This window comes from Telopea speciosissima, chromosome 4, assembly GCF_018873765.1.
Source record: "Telopea speciosissima isolate NSW1024214 ecotype Mountain lineage chromosome 4, Tspe_v1, whole genome shotgun sequence".
In the NCBI taxonomy this organism is placed as follows: Eukaryota; Viridiplantae; Streptophyta; class Magnoliopsida; order Proteales; family Proteaceae; genus Telopea; species Telopea speciosissima.
This window is the reverse complement of record NC_057919.1, coordinates 68,579,765-68,604,989: the sequence shown is the minus strand read 5'-3', so window position 1 is coordinate 68,604,989 and position 25,225 is coordinate 68,579,765. Positions and strand designations below refer to the sequence as shown.

At 38.0% G+C, this 25,225-nt stretch overlaps 1 protein-coding gene and 1 long non-coding RNA gene across 5 annotated transcripts; one reads left to right on the top strand and one right to left on the bottom strand.

Annotated features, from left to right (window-relative positions):
• Window positions 1-628: 628 nt before the first annotated feature.
• On the bottom strand, window positions 629-10,709 carry LOC122658497. Its single transcript, XR_006332452.1, has 3 exons — window positions 10,698-10,709; window positions 8,541-8,544; window positions 629-769 (listed from the first exon to the last, which is right to left on the bottom strand). It is a non-coding gene; the product is annotated as an uncharacterized LOC122658497 (long non-coding RNA).
• Window positions 4,713-23,512, top strand: LOC122658493 (putative GTP diphosphokinase RSH1, chloroplastic). Of its 4 annotated transcripts, XM_043853481.1 has the most exons (25): window positions 4,713-5,141; window positions 5,272-5,462; window positions 9,759-9,944; window positions 15,400-15,465; window positions 15,574-15,666; window positions 15,822-15,953; window positions 16,085-16,186; window positions 16,317-16,394; window positions 16,469-16,540; window positions 17,149-17,256; window positions 17,458-17,555; window positions 19,377-19,437; window positions 19,563-19,625; window positions 19,720-19,776; window positions 19,878-19,979; window positions 20,152-20,307; window positions 20,441-20,572; window positions 20,686-20,772; window positions 20,865-20,936; window positions 21,521-21,607; window positions 21,697-21,781; window positions 21,857-22,150; window positions 22,784-22,845; window positions 22,932-23,003; window positions 23,083-23,512. In XM_043853481.1, the coding sequence occupies exons 1-25, from the start codon at window positions 5,117-5,119 to the stop codon at window positions 23,179-23,181; spliced, it is 2,580 nt and encodes an 859-aa protein (XP_043709416.1). In that variant the 5' UTR covers window positions 4,713-5,116; the 3' UTR covers window positions 23,182-23,512. The 4 variants fall into 4 exon arrangements, 3 of the variants coding, with proteins under 3 accessions (XP_043709416.1, XP_043709414.1, XP_043709415.1); XR_006332451.1 differs by having other exon boundaries at window positions 21,697-22,150; window positions 22,750-22,845; window positions 22,932-23,000; window positions 23,080-23,512; XM_043853479.1 differs by having other exon boundaries at window positions 21,697-22,150; window positions 22,932-23,000; window positions 23,080-23,512.
• The last annotated feature ends 1,713 nt before the right edge of the window (window positions 23,513-25,225 follow it).

The following is a 25,225-nucleotide window of genomic DNA, read 5'->3' as shown; positions in this document are numbered from 1 at the left end:
TTCAATTTTTTAAAGCACAAATTAAGCGACACGTGTACTTATGAAAATCGAATGATCAATTTTAACATTTTCAAATATTGTTTGTGAAACTCGGTTGATCCCAGCAAACCAGCCGAACCGGCCAGTCAAACCGAAACCACCCAACCTCGCGGACTTCGTCGGTTGATACGTGGGTAAGGAAGCTCGTCTTCTTCCTCTCACGCTTCTGAATCCAAAGAAACCCCATCCAACCTCACAGACTTTTCATTGGCATCCATGGACTCTCTTTGCACGAACCCCTTTTGTTTTCTTCATTATTTAGCTCTCTTGCCTCCTCTCACTTCTCCTCATTCCCAATTCAGTTTGAATTCTCTCTTATCTTCTCTTCTTCGATTTCATTCAAGAACTTGAAGATTCAGGAATGGCAGGACGAAAGGCAGTTGATTTTGAAGATTTCTTGCCAACTATGGCTGAGAAATTGGATGGGGAAGGATTGATTTGAGAGCTTTGTAATGGGTTCCATTTATCGATGGGCCCTAACAAGGAAGTCATCATGTTTGAAAGCTTGAAAGGAACGCTGATTTACTAGGGTTGCAGGGTTTGAAAGATGATGAATTGTTGTCTATGTTGAGAGAAGGTGATTTGGATGGTGATGGTGCTCTTAATCAGATGGAATTTTGTATTTTAATGTTTAGATTGAGCCATGAATTGATGGAGGAGTCAGAGAGTTTGTTGGAAGAAGCTCTGATACAGGAATTGAGAAATCCGTAATTGGGTTCTTCTTTTTCCCCTTTTAGTGGCAATGAAAATAATGGAATCATCCTTTTACAACTTCTGATATAAATTTGAAGCAGTGTCTTTGCGGTTTCATTCAATCTATCCATCCACTTCTTTGTTCATTTCAGATGTTATTTTGCTGGTGCTGGCTTTAAAAATAGTGTTTCTTGAATTAAAGAAGTTGATGAATGTTCTTGAACAATTACGATTTGCAGACAACGGCCTTTGGAGAGGAAGGCTTCAAAATCCCCTTTTTTCTGCTACTCAAATGGAACCAGATGCATGAGAGGAATAAAACTTTCAATTTCTGCTACTCAAATCAAAACCAGATGCGTGAGAAGAAGAAGACTCAAATTTCTGCTATGGACAAACCAGAACCAGATGCGTGAGAAGACGAAGCAGGGTTTCCATGAGCATGAGAGGAAGAAAACGAGCTGGTTTCTCGAACGATTTTCCCTTCTCTTCAAAACAAAACCCTAGTGGGTTTGATCGGTTTCAGTTTACGACCTGTCCGGCTTGGTTTGCTTGGATCAACCGAATTTCAAAAATAACATTTGTGCTTTAAAAATTTGAACGGTTCAGATTTTATGTCAGAAAATCAATGACTGAGATTGATGGAGCACTGCCATCATTGTTTTATTTAGCCATAATGAAATTTCAATTGGAATGATGTGAAACCCTTTTCGTTCAGACACTTTTTGTTGCACAGTGATAGAAGAAGACAAATCCAACATTGCTACCATTATGTTTAAATTAAAACTTTATTTGAATGCAAATCCAAAGTTCTTGGATGGAGTCAATAAGGTTTAATTGTCAAATTCAAACTATTAGGTTCAAAAAAGCCGACCTGATTCCATAAAAAAAAAAACAAAAAAAAAGCCGACCTGATATGTTATTTTATTTTATTTCTTTTTAAAAAATATAAAACAATGCACAATGGCTAGAAGAGAGGTGGGAAGTGGGAACTAGAAATTACACAACGCATAGGGCTACAAGAGGGGTGGGAGAAGGCAAGGGAGTTAGAAACAGTCGATGAAGACAAAAGAGTCATATCTCTTAACCTCCATGGACCTCTGCACTTTATTGACAGGGTACCATCCAATTGTGCTGGCGGTTGTCTTTTCATATAGTTTATGGGAATAAGGACTCTACTCGAGAGCATGGCTCCTGTGCTCAGACACAGGATGTGTCATAATGATTGCCCGCCTCCCATAAAAGGTGGAAATCCCGCCCATGTTGATGTCATCATATGCGCTACATACCACTGGCCCCGTGCAGATGCAAGAGCCACGCTTCAGGTTGAAAAACTCTTCCCCTTATTTTATGGGATGCAGGTCCATCTTTTTAATCTTGCAAGGCAATCAATTTAATGCACTTAATAAATGTATTGCTTACCAATTACCAAGAAATTTTCTTTTTTTTCTTATCAAAATTGAGAAAGTAGTAAATTATTGGCCTAAATCTTTTTAGGATGGCCCAAATATATGTCTCTTGGTACATCATATGGGGCTCAGATTTTGTGGACATGTAAAACCAATCATCCTCTTTTGATATGTCAAAGTTCAGTCCAAATGGAACTTGCCAAGTGGTAAAATAGAACTTTCAAAATTTAGGACCATGGAAGAATGATCGTAGGCGAGCATGGAAATATATGGGGATGCATGCCAAAGTGGTAGTAAGAAATAGTTTTTGTTTAACTAATTATATGTTTGAAAATATTATTGAAAGGGGATTATTAATATAGTTATCAATTGATTTTTTAAGAAAATGATCCTTGCCAAGCTACATGTAGCCTGTCCAGACATAGGACCACACAAAATGACTGCCTTGCCCCTGAAATGAAAATAAATCTCATTCTTGTTGATGTCCTTAGATGCGTTCTCACTGGCCCCGCACTCGTGTAAGGGCCACACAGCCTAGCATTGATCTTCTACTCTTTTCAAAGAAATAACAATAATCAATATACTAATTGTGAATTTAGCTTTCCAGTAGAGTAGTTGGTAAGCACATTGATTAGTTGTATATCCAAGTCTAATGATAGAAACTTGCCCTCGTTATTGGTGGATTTGGAGATCAAGGTGGGAGGGGGCTATACATGTAATGGGAAAAAGGTTCTCTGAGCCTAAGGCGTTCTCTACGCCAAAACACATAAGGTTTGTTTAATAATATTTTCTCTATTTTACAAAAATAAATTAAATATGACAATGTACCTTGGTGTAGGGTGTGTTGTAGGCTCAGAGAACCTTTACCCATATGTAATAATGCTTGCTATACCCCAAAATTTTTAATTTTTTAAATAAAAAATTTCATTAGACACTTATTTATTTGGTATCATAATTTGTAAGAGTTTGAAACACATTGAATTAGTTTGGTTTAACATTGAGTCTACAAATGATAATTGTTCTAATTAGTCAATTAGATTTCCATAGAGGCAAATAATTCCCACATCTTAACGGAAATCAAACTCCACGATATTATTTCTAGGTGGAGGTCTTGTTCTGATATATTGTAGGAATTGAAACACAAAATCAATGATACAATTTCTTTGGGAGGCAATAGTAATTACATCACATCATATGTAACTACTGGTTACATGTTGAACATTTAAATGTGTAACATTAAGTTAATAGTAATTACATCACATCATATGTAATATTGTCCAATCCATTTGGAAACAGTCATTTAATTTGATGATAGAGAAATCCTAGGATTTCTAAGATTTGGTAACTTTAAATGCAATGCGTTCTAGCACACGATTGTGTAATTAAGTTTTGCACATAAATTTTGTGAATGTTTTATCCATGTTTCAACTACTTCTTTTCATCGACTAGCACAAGTAACAAATGGCATATGGTAGTCGAATTAGTAGTTTTTTAAATGACTAATCACTATCAAATGTCGGCGTTTAATAAATTATTAATAATTACATCACATCATTTGTAATATTACCCAATCCATTTGGAAACAACCCTCTAATTTGATGATAGAGAATTCCTAGGGTTTCGCGGATTTGGTGGATTTTAATGCAATGCATTAATCATGTTTTGTGGACGTATTATCTATGTTCCAACACCTTCTTCTCAACAACTAAGTTTTAGATAATGTGTAATTAGTGATAGAGTTGTATAGGTATTAAGTTAAAACATTGACCACTATATCAACATTCTAATAAAATGCTTACATAGTTGAGAAAAGATTTGACATAATGGAACCACAATGTTGAAATAGATCATGAAACTTAATGCTCATCTCGCAAATTTAAAAGTTATGTCATTCATAGCCCATTGGCCATTGAGTGATGTGAATGGTCTTATCAGTCCTTTAGCCCAGGTCATCAGAACTATTAAAGCTTCCTCGATGGATTAAATTTTTTTCCATAACGCCAAAGTGTGACATTCTCTTTTGTCTATATTCTACTGACGAAACCGATCGCCCACCAATTGATGTGTGTTGGAAGCCTCGGAAAAAATTATTTGAACAACCACGACAAGATACACTAGCACATCCGTGTCCATCTCTCTTCTTCTCACATGAAATAACAATATTTTTCTCTTACTTATGATATTATTTTTATCACACCTTATTGCTGCGTTCCTCTATACTCTATACTGCTTGCTTAGCGAACCTTCTCCCATATAATAATGGGACCCTATAACAATTGTTCCATATTGATTTACAAATTTTAGGTAATAAGTAGGTACCGCCAGAATTCATTCCATATTTTTGGTGGGAAGGAATTAGGAAAACTGGAGAGGGAGGGAGAAATTTTTTAGTAGTTCATAGAGAATCGAAATTGAATCATCGAAAGGAGATTCTGGTGGCATTTGTGGAATTTGAGCAAATCTCAGTGGCAAAAGCGTCAACCAAACTGAAAGAAAATACAACGAAGATGACAAATTGACGAGCGAGCAAGCGAGCGAGGAAGAGAGAGAAATATAGAATTGTAGATATCTTCATAAAACCGAAGGGGTTGTGTTTGTGTGGCCTTGGCTGAGCGCTCTCACTTCTACTTCTCTCCATTATCCTTTCCTTCGTCGACCTCTGCTTCGCTTACCAACGCTTAACATCTCGTAGATCTTCTTCTTCGTCGGAAAATAGACCTTCTTCTTGTTCGAAATCGAATCCGAAGGGCTTCCGAACCGAAAGCAAAGATATAAAGAATCGACTTGTGGACGTTTCGAGACGATGAGCTGAATGAGTTAACGGATTAGCAAGAATATCTTCTTCTGCTTATTTGAGAAGTTCTGAATCGGCTTCGTGATTTCACGGATTGTGTTCTTTTGTTGGTCCGATTATTTCTATATTTTCCCTTTCGTTCGAGTCGATGGGATTTCTTTACTCCGATGCTTTATTGTAGAAAATGGCTTCTGCTCCTTCTATGTCAGGTCCGTTTTCTCTCGCAAATTTCTCTGGGAAGAGTTTTTTTGTTCTTCTTTCTTGCTATGCTTGTTACGGTCGGAACCTTTCTTTTCTTGATTCCTTGCGGACTTGTGGTGGTGAATTTGAATTTTGCAGTCTCCGTAGAATGCGTGAACCTCTGTAAGTTGTCGAAAGGGGATGGGACTAGCAGATATGATTGTACCGTCCTCTCTTGCGCCTGGAAGACTCCGAGGGCCCTGACTGGCTTCCTCGCGAGTACTGCCCATCATTCTCACTGTTCTTCGTTGTTGGATGGGCGGGCGGGAAGTCGAAACCGGACTAAATCCGTATGTTTCTTCAGTGATTGTGCCATATTATATTTTCGTTTCATCTATCAACTTCAATTGGATTGGAACATTTCCGTTCATAGAATCCAACAATTTTCAATATATATTTTTTAACTTTCTACTGCGTTCTTTAGTTACTTCTGTAAGCTTTAATACAGGCTAGAGCTTTGGGTGGTTTACTTGCGCAGTTGCGCCTGGGGGTTATCAATGTATCATAGAATATTTGAAAAAATGCGGGCACTGAAGTCCCTACATATTACATCCTGTTCCTCATCTGAAACGTCCTTGTTATCTACTCGAATTATCTTTAACTGGACGTTACTAACCTTTCTTTGCTTAGAATCGTTGGTTTACCTACGCTGTACTGACCAATGACGGATTGTGCTGGTTGGTGAATTAGAACAACCTGGGCTATCTGCATATACAAGAATAGCTTTATCTACTTGGATTTGTTATTTCGGTGATCCTGTCTCTTTTCCTCCTTTTCCCCTCTTAAAATGGACGGGGTTTTGATAGTGTGAACCCAATGTGGCACAACTTCCGTGAACCTCTAGCAGAAGTTCAGACACATGAAAAAAAAAAAAAAAAAACAAAAAAAAACAAAAGACTGCATTTGGGTGCAGTCCTTATATTCCAAGAGGATTTACTATATTAGAACTTCACAGCCCCACCATGGGTTTACGTTATCATTTTCCCGAGGAGCAATGTGGATATCATTTGAAAATGAGTAGTTCAGATAGAATCAAACTTTTGATTGATCCGGGTACTTATGGATGAAAACATGGTCTCTATGGATCCCAAGCAGTTGAGTAGTTATTAGCAGGTGACTGATGAATCTCCACAGAATAAGTTGCACAAGTCCATGTACCAGTTTTGACTGCTAAGAAAAGGGATGGGAAAGTAATATGAAAGAAACAGAATAAATAGTAACGGAAAAGGGGGGGGGGGAATAATAGTTGGCTGAGTACCAAGAGTATGGAAAAAAATAGGAAAGATAAAGAAATTTATTACTTTTATTTTGGAGTTCCAGTTGGTTTTGAACAAAGACCCAAAAAATCAGGCAGGATTTTGGTTTTGAGCGGGGTTTAAGTAAACTTAAACTGAGAATTAACATATTGCGTAAAGATTAGCTTCAATCCCCAACTATGGAACTTGAGAGCATGCAAGTTGTCTTGAAAATTTTCCATTTAGTTACTGAACAGGTCATCAAAGCATTTTGGCAAGAAATTCTTTGGAATCACAGTTCTTTTCATGGGCTTTCTTTGTGAGATGGATTTTTACATTTATACTCCATTTGTTTCGATGAAAAATATTTCATGGATAATCAGTTCCTAGTTTTATACAATTTATTTTGTATTTTTTTTCCTTTTAGTTTTATCCCCTTTATTTGGTTGCACATGCCAAGGAAGCATATTTGGGTATCATTGATTGAGTGAAAGAATCCAACCATATGATGGAGTGGCGTCTTCCATTTGTGTCAATTGTCTCGGTGACTAAGATAGCACCACTTTTTTTCTTTTTAAACAAAATCAGAAAATTTTTAAGTGGAAATTCATTTGAAATGTTTGTATTGCAGTTCTGTGAAATAATTTCTGTTTTTTTAATCCTATACAATTTCTTTTGCTTTAAAGACAATCCATATAAAATATTTTCTGTTGGAACAAAAGGAGTCTTAGTTCACATGGTCAATCCCTATTAGAAACTTTCTTCTTATTAGTACTTCGCAAGTTTGAACTAAGTTCAAAGATGCACTGGTGTTATTCTTTTAAATTATTTTGTCTCTGTTTCCTTGGTAGTTGTGGAGAGGTTCAAACTTTAAAAATCATTCTCATCTACAAAGTTAAGCTATCAGAGTGCATTAGAGGTGGAGGTCAACTTTTTCTTTGTAATAAACAAGCACTTTAAAAGTGTAAGGCTCCTCCTAACTATGCCTCTGTAAAAGTGGAGCAAAAACTATCTTTCTTCATTTTCAGGTGTGTATTGTCTAAATTTTTTAAGGGGAATACGATTATGTGTGTATGACTATGTTACATGCATCGGCTTTCATGGGTTTTTTATACTAGGTATTAGTGTGTGCTATTATCTTGTGGTGTTATTGTGCAGGGAATTGTATTCATGGAGGCTATTGAGTCAGCATTGGGTTAGCTGTTCTTTTATGTAGTTGGGTGGTTTAGGGAGTAATCAACGTAGTGGGTAGAAGTTATTAGTGAAGTGGCTAGGAGTTATTCGGGAGTGGGATGCTTAGTTGTATTAGGTAGATATCTTGTATGCCTATTTAAACATAGCTAGTCATAATGAAAAGATAATCTTTGAATCCCTAAATTATCTCTAGAGGTTATCTTGAAAAGAGGTCGGCTACCTCCCAATAAGCCAGACGCCCTTGCTTCGTCCGTAAAGCAACAACAACAACAACAACAACAACAACAAACTCAGCCTTATCCCAACTTAATGGGCTCGGCTACATGGATCCAAACAAAACAAAGCAAGGAAAACTGAGTTCTAACCAAAAAAAGGAAAGAAAGGATGAGAAAAGAGGGATGGGGAAAGAGATTTAAAAATGAAAAATGACAAATGAAAGATGGAAATAAATAGAAAAATGAAAGATGAAAGTTAGTAAGAGGAAAGAGGCACAACCCAACATGTCAGGAGGATCTCAGTTAAATGGGGTCTGGTGCATGGATCCTTGCCTTCCAATAGGCTCTATCCGAGGTCATTCTTGGTGCAAGACCTAGACTATGCATGTCCTTCCTCACCACTTCTCCTATGGTCATTTTAGGCCTGCCCCGCTCTTTTAGCTCCTTCAATCGGAATCATATCACTCCTCCTTACTGGGGCGTCCCTAGGCCTCCGTTGAATATGACCATACCACCTTAAACGACTCTATCGGAGCTTGTCATAGATCGGGGCGATTCCCAAGTCCGCTTTAATATGCTCATTCCGTACTTTATCCTTGTTTTTCTACACATCTATCTTAACATCCTCATTTCTGCTACACATAGCTTATTAATATGACACTTCTTAATTGCCCAACATTCTGCCCCATACATCATAGCCGGTCGTACAATGGTCCTATAGAACTTTCCTTTAAGCTTTAAAGGAATATGTTGGTCACACAGCACTCCGGACGCACCTCTCTACTTCATCCATCCCATCCTCTATGTCACTTTCTTTACTTATGATTGACCCCAGATATCTAAAATAGTCACTTTACGGAATCTCCTTTCCTCAAAATAATCGCAGGAAATCCTTTGATAACACTTATTCCTATTTCTCAATGATATCCCATCATCAAGAGAATTGGCTGAATCCCGTGAAACCATTTCATAGAAGTTCATTGATCTCTTCTTTTTATAAAGCAAATCAACTTCGATTCTTGAATAATCCACATCACTTCTGGTTCAATTGTAACAAAAGATTCCCTTTTTATGTGGAAAAGGCCCGTATCAATAATTATGATCATACGTATGGACAATTCCTCAATATCTTGTTCATTTGCAACAAAATATTTTCTTTGTGTCAGTAAAAAAAAACATGTTTTTTTGGAGAGATTCACACCATCTCAATATCCATTATAGTTTGACTAAAATTATACATTATTCCTATTTTATCTCTTGTTTATCTCTTCCTCAATTATTTCCTGTCTTCTACCCTAATTTCTCTCCACCAATATCTGTGTACGTAACAGAATATCCGAAAGATAAAGTAGATTGATGAAAATATTTGTAGAATGGACAATCTAAAATTTTCATCGAACTCCAGGAACCTAATTAAATTTCCCTGACAAGATGAAACTCAATGACGCAATTGAGGGACACCCATACCATATTTATGGTTTTCCTTCTTTGACAACGATGAATTCGGATACTAACCGACTCTCATTTGCATTAGGTAAATGTTTCTGGTTTTTCATCAATATCTTTACAGGGTATTTGCTGAACATGCTTTAAAATTATATGAAACCACGTCAGGCTTGATTTTATTTCTAAAATGGGAAATTCTGTCCTATTGACTTCTTTCTAAGTAAAGCTGGATGATAATTCACAAAATTCCACTAGCAGGCATATTTAGTCCATAAAAGCAGCTGGTTCCCCAGCGTGCCAGGGGTCCTCTAGTTGAGGAACTCTGTTGCCACCTTGTAATTCATTGGTCCTTGAGCATGTATACTATGTCAAAGATTTTTTGGTTGCTGTGAGCCTGTGACTACTATGGACGTTTCTTAGTATCTTGCTACATTTTCTTAGAACGGGTTTGCATAATTTCTAATATTTGTTAATTGTAAGAATATTGCTCTTGTAGTCGTGCTGGAGATGTGAAGCCTCTGATGTTGGGGACTCTGGCAACATAGAAACTTCCTATTCTGCATTTTCCAGGAGGCTAATTGGATCTTGTTTGCTTTATACTGAATGTAAACGATGGCAGTTGAGCTGTTCTACCTCTTCTTCAGAATTCTCTGATGCCATATCTCCTCAAATGTTGTGGGAGGTATTACTCGACTCTTGCAAAATATATATTCCTTTTAATCTATAGAATATCCTTTTTGTTCATTGTCACTATTATTTCCAAAAGGCTTTATTGTTGTCTTGTGATTTATGCTTTCATTTGAAATAACTGTTCCAAACTCTGAAACTGTTATCTGCTGAAGTACTTATAGTCATGTACTCAACATCACAATGTATTTTTTTGGGAAAGGTAATCTTTTGATCGGGCAAGACATTTACTTGCATAGCTGTCAAAACACTAGGGGATCCAAGGCGTTCAAAGGCCAGCTAAGCGCTTAGGCGACAAGGCGCCTAGTATTTATTTATGTATTCACGTAAGATTTGTCACCATCTCATTCTTAAGATGTCCAGAAAAACTTTGGAAGCCTTACTTATGCATTAATTTTTTACTCATGTTCCTTTTGGTTATAATAAAATAGAAAATTAATATATTAAAATAAGATAAACAAATATCTTATGAAAGAAAGGGGGTTGAGGGAATTAATATATAAAATGAGATAAACAAATATCTTATTAAAGAAGGGGGAGTTGAGGGCATTCTCGATGTCGATGGATTCTAGAAGTGGGGACCGGAGGGCCAGGGAGAATAGAGGAGCAAAATCCACTCGTCCTCCTGGAAACGTGCTCTATGCACAACGCTGAAAGAATCGCGACTCCGTGGCTGCCAGTTCTCGACGAGGCTGTGATAGCATTAAAGGGAATGACAACGGCGCTGGAACTCAAACAGGTACACTACCTCCTTTCTTCTTTTTTTTCCCCCTATTCCTTTTATGGTAACGATTATGACGTGGTGTGGCCTCTGCAACTTCTCTTCATCGGAGGCAATTATTGTGGCTGCCATTGCTATTTCTTCTTCATTCTCCTTTTTCTTCCTCCTCTCCCTCCTTCCATCTTCATCTTCTTCTACTTATTACGCTGCTATTATGGCGCTGGTGGTGGCAGCGACAGTGTTTCTATTGTTGTTTCCTCCTTATCAGGTTGGGGGGAGTCAAGTCGCAGGGGTGAGCATGTGCTGCCGACACCAAGGTGCCTTGGACAATAAGGCGACAGCTTGCTTTGGCCTAGATTTTCTACCTTTATGCCTAGCCGGCGCCTAGGTGACGCCTAAGCGACGCTTTGACAACTATTTTTACTTGACTTGACGACCTTTACCGTCTCTAAATGTTGCTGTTATTCGATTTCTAAGATAGAAGAATAGAAAGATGGAACTTCTGGCTAATGTAGGACAGCTATGATGGTGATCCAGATGATTAGGTTTATGCCACCAAAACGTCAATTTGGTGAATGTTGTTAACAGGGTTTGAGGTATATGAAACTTTATACCATAAAATAAGGAATAAGCTTCTGATGGAAGAGTAGATGATTAGGCTTCAGAAAGTAAGTTTCAGGTCCAGAAAATTGCAAAAACAAGTAGAGTTGATAATGTGTTTGACAATGTGATAATGTTATGATTTGAATTTTGACAGTACATTAAAGGTATTAAGGCTATGTTTGGAAGCCAAGAAAACCAAAGAAAAAATATAACAAGACAAAAATCATGATGATACAATGATTGATTTATGTATCTTATCTCTCTCCTCAAATTCAATTTTTTTTGAATTTTTTCTTTCCTTGGCTTCCAAACATAGCCTAAGGGAAGACCTAGAGGATTGCTTGTTGTTCTCTGCTGGTTACCAGCGTTGCTTATATGTTTGACATGTCAGATCAATTGGGAGCTTCATAATTTCTGATTATTTATGATAATAGTGGATTATGAGCTTTGGATTCCTCCCTTTTCCTTTCTACTCCTATGCTTAGAAGTATGGTCAAAGCATTGACTAAACAACTAGACGGCTGGTGCACATATCTGGGAACACAAGCCTGCCTCAGGATCTGTACGCTTCTGAAACAAAAACACTTAGATTAAAGCATTCGTGTCAGTGGGAATATTGACAGGCCAATTCTAAGAGATGTGATTTTAGGTATGCTTAGAATTGCATGGGTACTGAGTGAGGGTAAAGTGGAATTACAGACACCCCGGGGGGGGGGTTGTGCAGGTGAAGTTCGTCAACAGGATTTGAGGGAGAATGGAGAACTAAGAAAAGTATAGAACCCCAGCAGGCATGGATGTACTAAAACTGGGGGAAAGGAGGAGGTGTTCTTAACTGCTCTAATTGCTGCGGATGAGATATAGGGCTAAAGGAAGACCGCTCTTGCTGGTGGATGACTCTACCAAAGTTTCATTTGGTGGAAACTTTTTTAGTTTGGCATCTGACAAGCATGGAGATATAGTTGTTAAGGAGTTGCCTAGGTGCCTTGGTTGCCTTGTTGGCGTCACCTTGCATTCAGGCCCCCTCCAACGCCTTGGATCACCTAGATGCCGTGACAACTATGCATGGAGGTAGGTGGTAAACCACAGTAGGATGAACTATAGGGAGGACCAAAAAAAAAAATCCGGAATTTTATATACTTCATTTACGTCTTCTTGCCAAGATCAAGTGCCCTAAAACCTTTCAACAGAGTTGCTGGTGATAGATTTGGAGAAAATGAATTCTTCTAGAATCATTCCAAGGTGCCACAAATGTGATTTAGTGGCGAGAATAGAGGACAGGTTAGGGTCATCAGCAGATATGACACTAGTGGTGATTTTCAAAAGGTGGGGGGTTGCCCCGGTTGGAGAGCACAATGCGTAGACTTGATATGTGAGTCTAGACATTGTCAAGCATAGTAAGGTGGTTCCTGAAATACCAGGGGAGTTAATGGAAGAGAAAAAAAAAAGTGAAACTGTGAAAGGTAGGGGGTGGGGAGTGGTGAACCAGTCCCTGGAGGTAAGTAGTTTGTCAATGTCATGGAGGTTCAAGCTTCCAATCAGATCTGGGGTAAGGGAGATTCGGACCATTATGTTCCACAATGTAGATTGCCAAGTAGTCTATCTCTTAATGGTTCAAGCAACTTGTTGATTGGATTCACAAAATAGATGCTCGACGACCATCAATCTCTGAGATTCTAGTGCTTGTGTTGAGATTTGAAGTTCTTTCAATTTACACGTTGAACTGAGTATCTAGTCTCAGAAGCCAGTCAGATAGATCAGCATAGAAACCTTACATTGAATTTGTGACTGGATTGCAAGCAGTAGCCTGATGGTTCTAGATGTCTTCTATTAGCCTGTAATTGTCAGCTTGAGACGGGTTCTTGTTGTCAGTCATCTTATTTGGGAGAAGGCAGGTTGTCTGCAACTTCATGTGCATATCATAGTTGTCACATCGTCACGGCGATCCAAGTCGGTGGAGGGGTGTCATGTCGATATATCGACATGTCACCCGCCATGGCGATCATATTGACCATGTTTTATTTTTTATTTTCTCTATTTTTAATGTTATTTAGTATGCTATAATATATACCCTATAACATAAAAAATTAACATGAAAGTGCACTACTAATCTACTATGGTTTAATTCATGAAAGTGTAATATCCATTAGTGTATATGAAATCATGGATTATCAAATAATTGATAGCAATAGTCTTGCTGATAATAAAGTTGAAAAATCATGAGAGTTGAGATATGATTCATATGAAAGTGACTACAAAAGTAACAAAACAAAAAAACAATTACAAGAATGTAATTTATATTGAGTGAATAAAGCTAATAAACAACCCATCTAAATAAAAAAAAAATTTGCTGATGTGAATATGTGATTGTGTATTAGTCAATAGTGTATTAGTGTTTTTTGTTTGATGTTTTTTTTTTTAATTTTTTATTTTATGTTAAGGAAAAAGCATTAAAATAAAAAATGGTTAAAAAAAATTATTGTTAAAAAATTAAGTTTTATAATTTGAAACAACCATGTCGCCTGATATGGCCATATGTTGTGGTATGGCGTCCATGGCGGCGCCATGGCGACAACACGGAGGCCATATCGGTCGATATTCTTACATCATCCATATCGGTGGTCGATATGCCCACTTCTCCAGCGATATGACGCCATGGCCGTGGTGCGGCCATGGCATCGATATGGCGACGCCATGACAACTATGGTGCGTATCAGTCTGTTGACCTGTTTATTTGGGGCCTATTCTTCTCTTAATTGTGATTCGAACTGCATTGTATTTGTTAGTGAGTCTGTTAAAAATTTTCAATGCATTTATGTAAAAAAAATTTAAATGCATTGTAAAGTATTTTGACTGAGGAGTTAAAGAATGAATACCTGCTGGTTGGAGTTATGTGTTTTAAACCTTTTTTTCATCTATTAAGATATAAGGAAGAACTGTGTAAATTATTTCCCAGAATGCTGTTTCATGAGCTTTGGGCCCATAGACCTGCATGTTAGAGTTGTCTGCTCTGGTCCTTATGTCACACTGACACTTCGTATATCTCTGGAGCACCATGTCAACGCATGACATGGTTATAGGTCTGGGATTCCTGCCGGACATGCACCTAGTAGTTGGATACTCAGACACTTCTTATACCATGCCCCCAATTCTTAAATTTTGAGGGTCAGGTGGCTCTGACTATTTGACATGTACTCTCATACATGAACCTGTGTAACATAACTTGTCCTGCATCAGTAAGTAGAAAAATGAAGATTTTTTAATTGGGTTGGAAGATGTAAGACTTTGGCTGTATGGTTGTGGTTTCTTGGCAGTGATCTTAGTATTCCATTCCATGTTGTCCATTACACACATCCCTCTCGATTTCCGTCCCCACCCCTCCCCCTGCTTGTAATGCATTGGTATATTTGCTGGACTAGTTTTAAATTATTTAGTAATGTGGGATTAGGGTCCAAGTGGGCCAGGCCTGGTTGGGGAATTGATATTTTTTGAACCAAATCGAGCCCATGCCCAGCCCGGCCTGGCTCATTTTGGTTCAAAATTGTGGCTCAATTCAACCCAAGTTGCACCCTATGTGGGATCCTGCTAGATGTTGACCCTACCCTACCTTTGTTTACTTGTTTTTTCTTCTCTGAACATGATCATCTAAATGAACTACTGTTGTCTTTTGCAACGTCCCCTATTTACTCCATCCATCCCGCAAGGACAGTCCTTCCCATTTTGGGCTGTCCCAAATTCTTTCTCCATCTTTCAACCTAGGAAATGTTTTTATAAGTTTTCTATTTGACCACTTGTGCTGATTATCACAACCCATTTACGAGAGTTCAAATATGTAGAGGAAGGGCATATTTAGAAAGTTAAGGGTTTTTTTAATGCCATGGCTGTCCCACTCCCATCCCCCCTCCCCCCCACCCAAAAAAAAAAACTGTCCTTTTTCAAAGAGGACAATCATTGTCGGACACTGGATAATAATAAGTTGTCGTTGTTAATGTTATTGTTGGAGGGTCCAACCCAAAACCTTAAGGCATTAGGTGGAGGGTGCTCCTTAAGTATATGGAGGAACCAAGGACCAAAACAAACCAATGTACTCCCACTATCTCAACAATAATATTTTGTTTGATTGTTCCAGGATCTTAAACCGACTATTTCATATCTTCCACCAAAAGAGTTGAAATTGATCCGTGATGCTTTGGAGGTAAATTCCTGCACAGTATTATTGTTTTATCACATTAGTTTTGATCATTTTTCCTAGTCACCATCTGGAACAGTAATTATATTGAAATTGTATTTTTGGTCAGTACAGCTGGCTTTTGAGGCTCATGATGGTCAGAAAAGAAGAAGTGGAGAGCCCTTTATCATTCATCCAGTAGAAGTTGCACGTATACTTGGAGAACTTGTAAGGCACCTGATTTATGGTGTTGATTTTTTTTTATTTCCATTTCAATTTTTATTAGAAAACTCATTGGTGCAATTATTTAAGAAATTTCTTGTGTTCATTACTTCATTGTGTTGTAACCAACATTGTAAACTGACCACTAGCTCTACTACCAGGAACTGGACTGGGAATCCATTGCTGCTGGATTATTACATGACACAGTGGAAGACACAAATGTTGTTACTTTTGAAAGCATTGAGGAGGAGTTCGGTGCCACTGTGCGTCACATCGTAGAAGGAGAAACTAAGGTGTTATATTTATTTTCGGTTTTGTTGGTACTTGCAATTTGTATGTCGTCGTTCTCTCTGAATATTTTGAAAACGTTTTAAGTTTGGTCTGGGCACAGCTGTATCTCATTTTTTTTTCTTTTGCAATGAAGGTGTCCAAGCTGGGTAAACTTCAATGTAAAGATGTTAACAGCTCAGCACAAGATGTCAAAGCTGACGATCTGCGTCAAATGTTTCTAGCCATGACAGAGGAGGTGGTTGTAGACGCTAGTCACACGTGCATGCACATTTTTATAAATTACTCTCTATCTATTGGATTACCTGTGGCAATTTGTTATCTCTGCTGCTGACATGTTGACATGTAAACTAACATTTTTCCTCCAGGTGCGGGTTATCATCGTCAAATTAGCTGACAGGTTACACAATATGCGAACGCTTTCACACATGCCCCCACATAAGCAGGTGGTACCATCTTACTTTGATATTTAGTGGCTGGAAAATTTGTATTATATTTAATTTTACTGCATTGTATGCAGTCCAGCATTGCATTGGAGACATTGCAGGTCTTTGCCCCACTTGCAAAGTTACTGGGGATGTACCAGATTAAGGTATGTGCACCAAATTCTGAAATCCTAACTTAATCTTCTGCTTTTTGAATCCTGAAGACCTTGTGATTACAACCTTACCTATAAATTAGAAAATGTTCTCATTGCCATCTCAAAGGTTACCTGTGATCTGCCCCAGTCCCCAGTCATGTTTTAACATTCAAGAAGTCGTATTCCACCATCTATGCTCTAATCCTAGTAGTCTTTCAAGATTCTATTGTCCAGGAGGATCCCAATTTGTATTATTCTTTTTAATCTATCGATCCTATTTTCCTTCTCTGTTATATATTGGGGGATCCAAATTTATAAAATGCTCTCCCAAGTTGCATCATAGCTTCTCTCCATTTTGGTGAAGTTTTCTTGTTTTAGGTTTGATATTGTCTGCTTCTGTTGTGTGACATCAAGTAACTTGCCTCTGAAACAGTTCTTCTACTTTTCCCTTTAAGAAGAAAAAATTTGACAATGTAATTCTACAACATTGTTTCATACCCATCTGCATTGATCAGCTGAAGTCTACAGAACTTAAATATTGGAGTAGTTTCGCTTTCTGTTTCCCTATTCTTTTAAAATTTTGCAGTCTAAAAGATACATATTTTGATGATCCTTTGCAGTCGGAGCTGGAAAATCTGTCCTTCATGTACACAAATGCTGAAGATTATGCAAAGATTAAGAGAAGAATTGCAAACCTGTATAAAGAGCATGAGAAAGAACTCATAGAGGTATGTCTTGTGTGGCCTTAATGCGTACAAAGAGTACCTGAATGAAGTTTTAAGGAATTATTATTCATTCTCAAATTTATTAACACGATTGTTTGTTGACAATTCAATTTGGTACACCTCTTATTTTTGGCCTCAAGAAATTATGCCATTACTCGTGGTGTCAGGTATTCTGCTTACATAACACTTCGTTCCTTGTTTCAGGCCAAAAAGATTTTAATGAAAAAGATTGAAGATGATCAGTTTTTGGATCTAATGACAGTGAAAACAAATGTCCGCTTTGTATGCAAAGAACCTTACAGGTCATACATTAACCTCAGTACCTCACTTCTATTACGGTCATACGGTGTTTACTTTTTCTTATTCAGTCTACATATGTGAATTGACCTTGCTTATAGTTATGACTATTGTTTTTATGTGACATTTTACATCATTGTTCAAGGTCAATTGGGGATGAAACTTGGGTGTGGGCCATTAGCCCAGTCCAACATCAGCACAAAAGGTTTATGTGCCACAGCCAAGTATTGGCTAGGCGGACATCAGTCAAAGCCAATAGCCATGGCCTGGTCCAGGCACAGGCTCGAATTACTCATATATGCATGACCTAATTTGTTATATATTTAATGACCTGTCTCTAATTAGACAGAATATGATTAGTGGTACATTGGTCAAGTTTTTACATTAATATTTGAGAAGGTAATGAGTTCAACTCTTTGTACTCCAATGTTGCGCTTTTGCAATAAAATACATGTAAAATTGTTGGAGGCTCTCTAGTACCAGGACATGTTGAACCCAGCCTGATGCTTCAGATGTTATAATGGGCCAGACTGGGCTGGATGTACCTCAGCTCAGCCTTGCCCTGCCTTTGCATCCTTAAGGGCAGTGATGGAGTGAGTGTGGATGCTTTTATTACATTACTATTTAAGGACTAAATTAGATGTCCAGATGATTGGTTATTGGTAGAAATGTTCAGATACTACCATATTGGTAGACACCATGATTTAATATCTTGATTTCCCTCATTATTTTGATCCCTTGTGGAAACAGAAATCTTTTATGAAAGTTTGTTGACATTGTGTGATATTTTTTTAGTAGTCATGGAAATGTTATGAAAATGATGACATTTTGAGTTCAACAATATTTTCAAGAACCACTACATGAGCACAAAAGTCATTAAGATGGTTTAAGTTCAATGATGTTTCAAGGACCACCAGACCGTATAGTCAGACTGCTGTTGGGCTGCGGACTGTCAACCTTTGCTATGACACTAATTTTTTTTCCAATGAGGGTAATAATGGCATTTCACATGCATACTCGAAAAATGTGCATGTCAATTATACCCTTTGATAATGACATAATGATATGTCCCTTTCAACTTAATTTTGAAAACTCTTTTATATCCCTATCTTAAAGACCTTTTTGAGAATAAGACGAGGCAATTAAAAGAAGGTGTCAAGTTCTAAATACACCTATAGAGGTGTCATTCAGACACTCCCATATATATATATGTATATCCACAGATAGGGTTTCCAACGCTGCCAGTGTGGGAAGGAATCTGCACACCACAACAATGGCTGTTCTGGAAAAGGTATCATCCCCATGGGACCCACATATTCAGATTAGGAGATATCAATGGGGGAGGGAAATTGCACCTTGGCGTCGCGGGAAGTTTTTCCCATATATGTATTAAAAAAATGTAGGAAAGTTCAGACCATCAGACTGGATGGTCGGCCCACCAGATCAGACTTTTTTGACTGGGCATTCAAATGCCAGGTCTGTCTTTTAAAACATTGGGATCAATACATAGGACACAAGCTGTCATGCATGTCTGGAAGGAGATTGGAACAATAATGTTCTTACTCAACTATTTCCCCTTTGTGTAGATAACAATCTTTGTTGGATAGCACATAAAATTTGAAAAAATCAGCCGTGTTTGGATATTGGTGTTTTTCTATTTGCTTCTGACAAAAATTATATAGATATCTGATGTTGTTCAATGGAGCATATCCTGCATATGATTATAAGAAGCTAGGTGATAGTCATAGACCTTCTGAATTATTCAAGCTTCTCTATTTTGTAGTTATTCTTTCTGATAGAAAATTGATTGTGATTGTGTATTGCAGTGTCTATAAGGAAGTGCTGAAATCTCAAGGTTCAATAAATGAGATCAACCAAATCGCACAGGTTTTATTTTGATGCCATCCTTCGAAGTCTGATTACAAGAAAAATCTGTAATTTTCATTGATAATCATTGTACTAAAGTTGCTTCTTATGTAATCCTATTTGTTGGTTATTGTTTCATGTACCAGCTTCGTATTATCATAAAACCAAAGCCATGTGTTGGAGTAGGACCTCTGTGTAGTGCACAACAGGTGAGTCCTCACTTATGTTAAAGTCATAGGGTTTTATAGTTTTTGACATTTTGTATTATATATTTCCTTCCCCTCATTATTTTCCTGTGTGCAGATATGCTACCATGTTCTTGGGCTGGTTCATGGAATCTGGACCCCTCTTCCTCGAGCTGTGCGTATAATTTGCATGCTGTCTATATAGGTACCCTGGGGGTGTGGGGAGGTGGTTAATCTTTGTATTTGGAAAGTGACACCAATTTATTTTTGTATCAGATGAAAGACTATATTGCCACCCCAAAACCTAATGGCTATCAAAGTCTTCACACAACAGTAATACCATTTCTGTATGAGAGTATGTTTCGGCTTGAAGTTCAGGTGATCCATAAATGCTTTTTCTTCTTGAACTCACAATTTCCATTCATACAGTAGCCTTTTGCTTCATTTAATAGTTTTTATTATTATTATTATTTATGTCCTTTATTTGCTGTCTTGTTGGTTTTTATTTCTTTGAAATTGACGTGTCTTTGTTTTTGTCGACTTTTGGCAGATAAGAACTGAAGAGATGGATCTGATAGCTGAGAGAGGAATTGCTGCTCACTACAATGGGAGAGTATTTGGTACTGGCTTAGTTGGACATGCCCGGAATGGGAAAAATTCTAGAGGGAAAACCATCTGTCTCAACAATGCAAACATTGCTCTCAGGGTATGTGATCAACTGTCCATGATGAGTTTTTATATTGAAAAGTCTTTCCTGGAGGGATTTATGGTAAACTCCTTCATATCCTCTGCCCTGAGTATTTATTTATGGATGAAAGTCCTTCCTGTTTCCCCTATAGATTGGCTGGCTAAATGCTATCAGAGAATGGCAAGAAGAGTTTGTTGGGAACATGAGTTCTAGGGAGTTTGTTGATACTATCACAAGGGACCTGCTAGGGAGTCGCGTCTTTGTCTTTACTCCAAAAGGAGAGGTAGGAAATATATTGGATAGCATCAAAGACAAATGCACATGCACGTACACACACATTTACGAATAAGATATTTTGATGCCGAGTTCCCTATTCTTCTTTACCATGTCATACAGATAAAAAACCTACCTAAGGGAGCTACGGTGGTTGATTATGCTTATATGATACACACCGAGATTGGGAACAAAATGGTGGCTGCAAAGGTTGTCCTCTAACCTTTGGATGGTCTTTCTTTGTTACGTACTTACGTCTCCTTTTTTTGTCGAGAGTCTTACTGCATGATTTTATGATTCAGGTCAATGGTAATCTTGTCTCTCCCATGCATGTACTTGCAAATGCTGAAGTTGTGGAGATAATTACATACAATGTTAGTACCCAGCGTTTTATCATAACCGTCTTTCTAATGCATTTTTACAATGATTGTTTTAGTACTTTTATTATTTGTATATCATCTATACTTCTTGTGGGTGGTAGATCATTAGGGACATAATTTAGATCTTACCTATGGTGGCAGGCCTTTTTTTAGTTCATACCCTAATATGGAACTAAATAAAATTGCTTATGATTATTTTCATGTTATTGTTTTTTACATTCTCTGATTTCATTTACATGCTGGTGCACGTGATCTTGAATGGCACACCCGCATGTAAATGAAACTGATAAAGTGATAAATGAGATCTTATGTTTAACATTTTTAACTTCTACACGTGATCTTAATTTTGTCAGATTGAACTTGACAAAATTAAAGTCTAAATTCTTTCTTTTACTATTTAACTAACTTCAACATGTGATGTCACACCATGTGGAAATTTGGATATCCCTTGTATCTTTGCCAGTTTAGGTTAGAAACTGGCCTTTTGTCTGATGTTTTGAGTATGCACATCCGCTGAAGCTTATCAGATTGCACAGATATGAAAAATCAATTGACATGCCTAGATTATGTTTTACCAGGCTCTCTCAAACAAATCTTCTGTCCAAAGGCATCAGCAGTGGTTGCAACATGCAAAGACCCGATCTGCTCGACACAAGATTATAAAAGTAAATCATCTTATGTGGTGTAGATTATATATTGCTTTTCAATGTTATATTTGACTTTTCTATTAATCAATACTTTGTCACGTGTCTAGTTCTTGAGAGAACAAGCTGCACTAGCTGCTGCTGAAATGAAGGCAGATACTGTAAATAACTCAGTTGCTGATATTGAGGATGAGAGTACATCGGTTGACTTATCCAACTGTGTTGAAGAAAGCAACCCCATTTGGAAGCAAATCCTTGGGAATGCTGCAGAATTCTCTACTTTGGAGAGAAGCCATGAAGATGTCCTTCACATTCAAAATGGCAGTGTTAGAATCCCTAAGGTCAATGGCAACCATAACAAGAATGTGCAGCATATGAGTTTTAAGACCAATGAAGAATGGTTTCAAGGAAATGGTTTCGCCAAGTTGATCCATACTAACATTCCAATGTACAAGGAAGTATTGCCTGGTTTAGAAAGCTGGCAAGCTGGGAAGGTTGCCTCTTGGCACAACCTCGAAGGGCATTCAATTCTTTGGTTCTCTGTAGTATGTATCGATCGAAGAGGTGAGTTTCACAACTTTAATAGCAATGTCCACTCTGATTTGTTTAGAAAACCACCATATGCATATATGCTGAGGTGTGTGTTTGTGACTACTTAAAATAAGGTGTATCTTGGCAGACATGCAAGGTGTGGGAGCCACCATTAACAGTGGTCACTTAGGAGATGTGGACCTAAAAGATACTGGAAATGATGACTAACCATATCTTCTATGGGCTACTGTCAGTTAGATGGGTTTCCTTTGTCCTGTAATGGAATTTAGTCGACTTTCAACTTATATTTCTTCTTAGTAGATCTTGGTGGTTCCCCTGTTACAAGGTGAACACCTCATGGTTCACGAGTACGGGGTCAGGGATGGGATCTGTTCCCACCAATTCTGATTCCGATGCCAGCTGGAATCAGCCATAGTCGTCTGAACCTTAGAAAAAACTGTCAAATTGGCCGGAGTCAGGATCGGTTGTGGCCGATTCCGATTCGACTGATCCTATTCCTTGAATCCTGTCATGAACACACCCAGACTACTGGTGTACGATTGCAGTTCTTAGGGTCCAGATTTCCTTCATTATGAGTATGACCTTAAATAATAATGACGATGATGTTTAAGCTTTGGTATTTTAAACTGAACAACCAAACTTCAGGTATGATGGCGGATATTTCATCCATATTGACCACTGTGGGAATTGCTATTTGTTCGTGCGTTGTAAGTAATTTATTTTTGGACTACATTTGATGTCTGTACTTGTTCATTGTTGCATAATGTGTTCTAAAATTTCACTTAATGAGCAGGCAGAGATTGACAGAAGAAGAGGAATGGGTGTGCTGTTATTTCACATTGAGGGTAGCTTTGGCAGTCTGGTATGTCTGATGGCTTTCTTTCCATATTTTGCCGCCTCCTATTCTTTCTGCTCTTAATGTTAAATCGACTTTTCTTCAGATTAATGCTTGCTCAAGTGTAGACCTGATTCCTGGTGTTCTATGCTGGTCTACTGGTTGTAGCTGGCCAAGCTACAATGGACAGACATTTCTTGAATGCTAACTTGTTAGGGGGCGAAACCCATACTACATAAAGTGAATTAGGGTGTGAATAGGAGATTTTTGCTCATGGGACCAGTAATCTGGTATGTTTTTGTAGTGGGTTTTGAGATTAGTTACATTCCTTGGTTCATATTTTTTGGTAAGCAATTCTCATTTATTTTTTCAAAGCCCGGAGAGATATGCAGCAACAGCAGTTAAATGAGCTTGTATATAGAGAAGAGTGCTAGGAATTAGACATTCTTTACTATGGATTTGTGTGATTGTAAATGCTCTTTCTTTCTTGCAAGGTGGTAATACAAAATATTTATACAACAGGTTATAGACATTCTTTATGTTTTTTATGGTGGTTTTTCAAATGGGATGGTTGAATAGCAGAGGCCTTTCTCGGCTAGCTTTCAGGCAAATCCATAGAAGATTTCCCAACAACTCAGAGAGAACTCCACCATGGTTTAAGGCATCTGAAATTGGATCGGGATCAAGATCGGTCTTGGCCGATACCGATCCGGATCGCCCTGAATCGGTCCAGATCGGATGGAATTGGAATTTTTATCCTCTCAAGTGTGGTGCACTGCCCAGTGCACCTTTGAAGTGTATCTGATGATGGCCAAGAACATGTTTTTGGGTTTTTATCCTCTCGAATGCTGTGGTCACCATCCGATGCATTTTAAATGTCCACTGGCCAGTGCTGAAAATCCATGGAAATGCCCTTGATTTTTAATAAAAATGGTTTTTATTACTTTTTTTGCCATAGGGTTGAACCAGTGTATCAGCATCACATGGGTCAATATTCAGGATCAGCTTCAGTTGAAACCGATATCAATCGATCTGATCCTGAGATTAGGAACCATGGTCCCCACTTGGATTAGATCAGAAACTGGACACTTTATATTGATTAGATAATTAGATTGGATCACAGATTAGTTTTTGGGTAAACTAAGGTAAATTCTGTAAATAGGTTTTGGCATGGTGTAGCAGTATTAGTTGGTGCGGATGGTTGGGGTGGTTGGTGGTGCATCACATTGATGACAGCCAATTGAAACTCTTCTTTGTTGTCTGGGTGCCTGGTCAGGATGCATATCTGTACTTTCTGCTGAACGTAGTTATAAAACTGAACTGATCTGGTTGGTGGTTGAAAGAGATAAGAACCAGTGGCTGAAACAGTTCTAGTTATTTTGCTAATCATTTCAAAGCAAAATAATTAGGAAAAATGCAGTGTAAAAATGGACCGAAATATGTGAAACGGACTGAAATTTTACCGAAATATTTTGATTTCGACAAAAATCAAAGTGATGATCGGAATCCGAAATTTCAAAACCTTGAGCTTCACCCTGTGGGGTGATTTCCTTTCGAGCTTATCTTGACTACTTCTTCATCTGTTGATTTTTAAGCTGAGTAAAGCTATGAGCGAGGCTCAGGCTCAGGCTCATGCTCGGGGCCTCACGAGATGCTGTTTTTCTGAATTTTTATCACCTCCAATTCGCTGCCCGCTCCAATTCCCTCCAATTCCTCACATAGGAGTTGAAATGACCACCCTACCCCACCTTGGGTAGTGTGTTCGGGCAGGGGGTAGGGTGGTCATTTTTGCTCCTATGTGAGGAATTAGAGGGAATTGGAGCGGGTAGGAATTGGAGGTGATAACGATTCCTTTTCTTAGAGTCTCGAGGGCTATTTCTTTGAACCACATTTGATGGTGTTTGGAGAAATCTCTGTTGTCACCTCCACTGCCACCTTCTTGGTATTGGTGAAGCCTGATCTCAGTTTTAATTTAGAAAGTGCTATGATGAATCTTTGGCGGGCCATATCGCCTTCGAAAAATGGCCAAAAAATGCATATGGCTTTGGCCTTATAGAGCTCATCGAGAGCTTCGATTTGATATGTATCTTGCCCTTTGTTGATTCAAGACTGAACCGGGTGGATTTATGGGGGGGGCAATTTTGTACTTTTTGGAGTTAGGGATTTCTTATATTTTATTCTTAATCTCTTTGAAAGATGTGGGCGAGGGTTTGTATATTCCCCAACCCCCAACTCCAAAAAAAAGGGCAAAA

What these genes read in the sequence shown, in the direction of transcription:
- LOC122658493 (XM_043853479.1), top strand. Translation starts at nt 5,117, where the DNA reads ATGGCTTCTGCTCCTTCTATGTCAG. An exon ending in TGATCCGTGATGCTTTGGAG is followed by an intron (nt 15,466 to 15,573) that starts GTAAATTCCTGC and finishes TGGTCAGTACAG; the next exon opens with CTGGCTTTTGAGGCTCATGA. An exon ending in GTATGCAAAGAACCTTACAG is followed by an intron (nt 17,556 to 19,376) that starts GTCATACATTAA and finishes TGTGTATTGCAG; the next exon opens with TGTCTATAAGGAAGTGCTGA.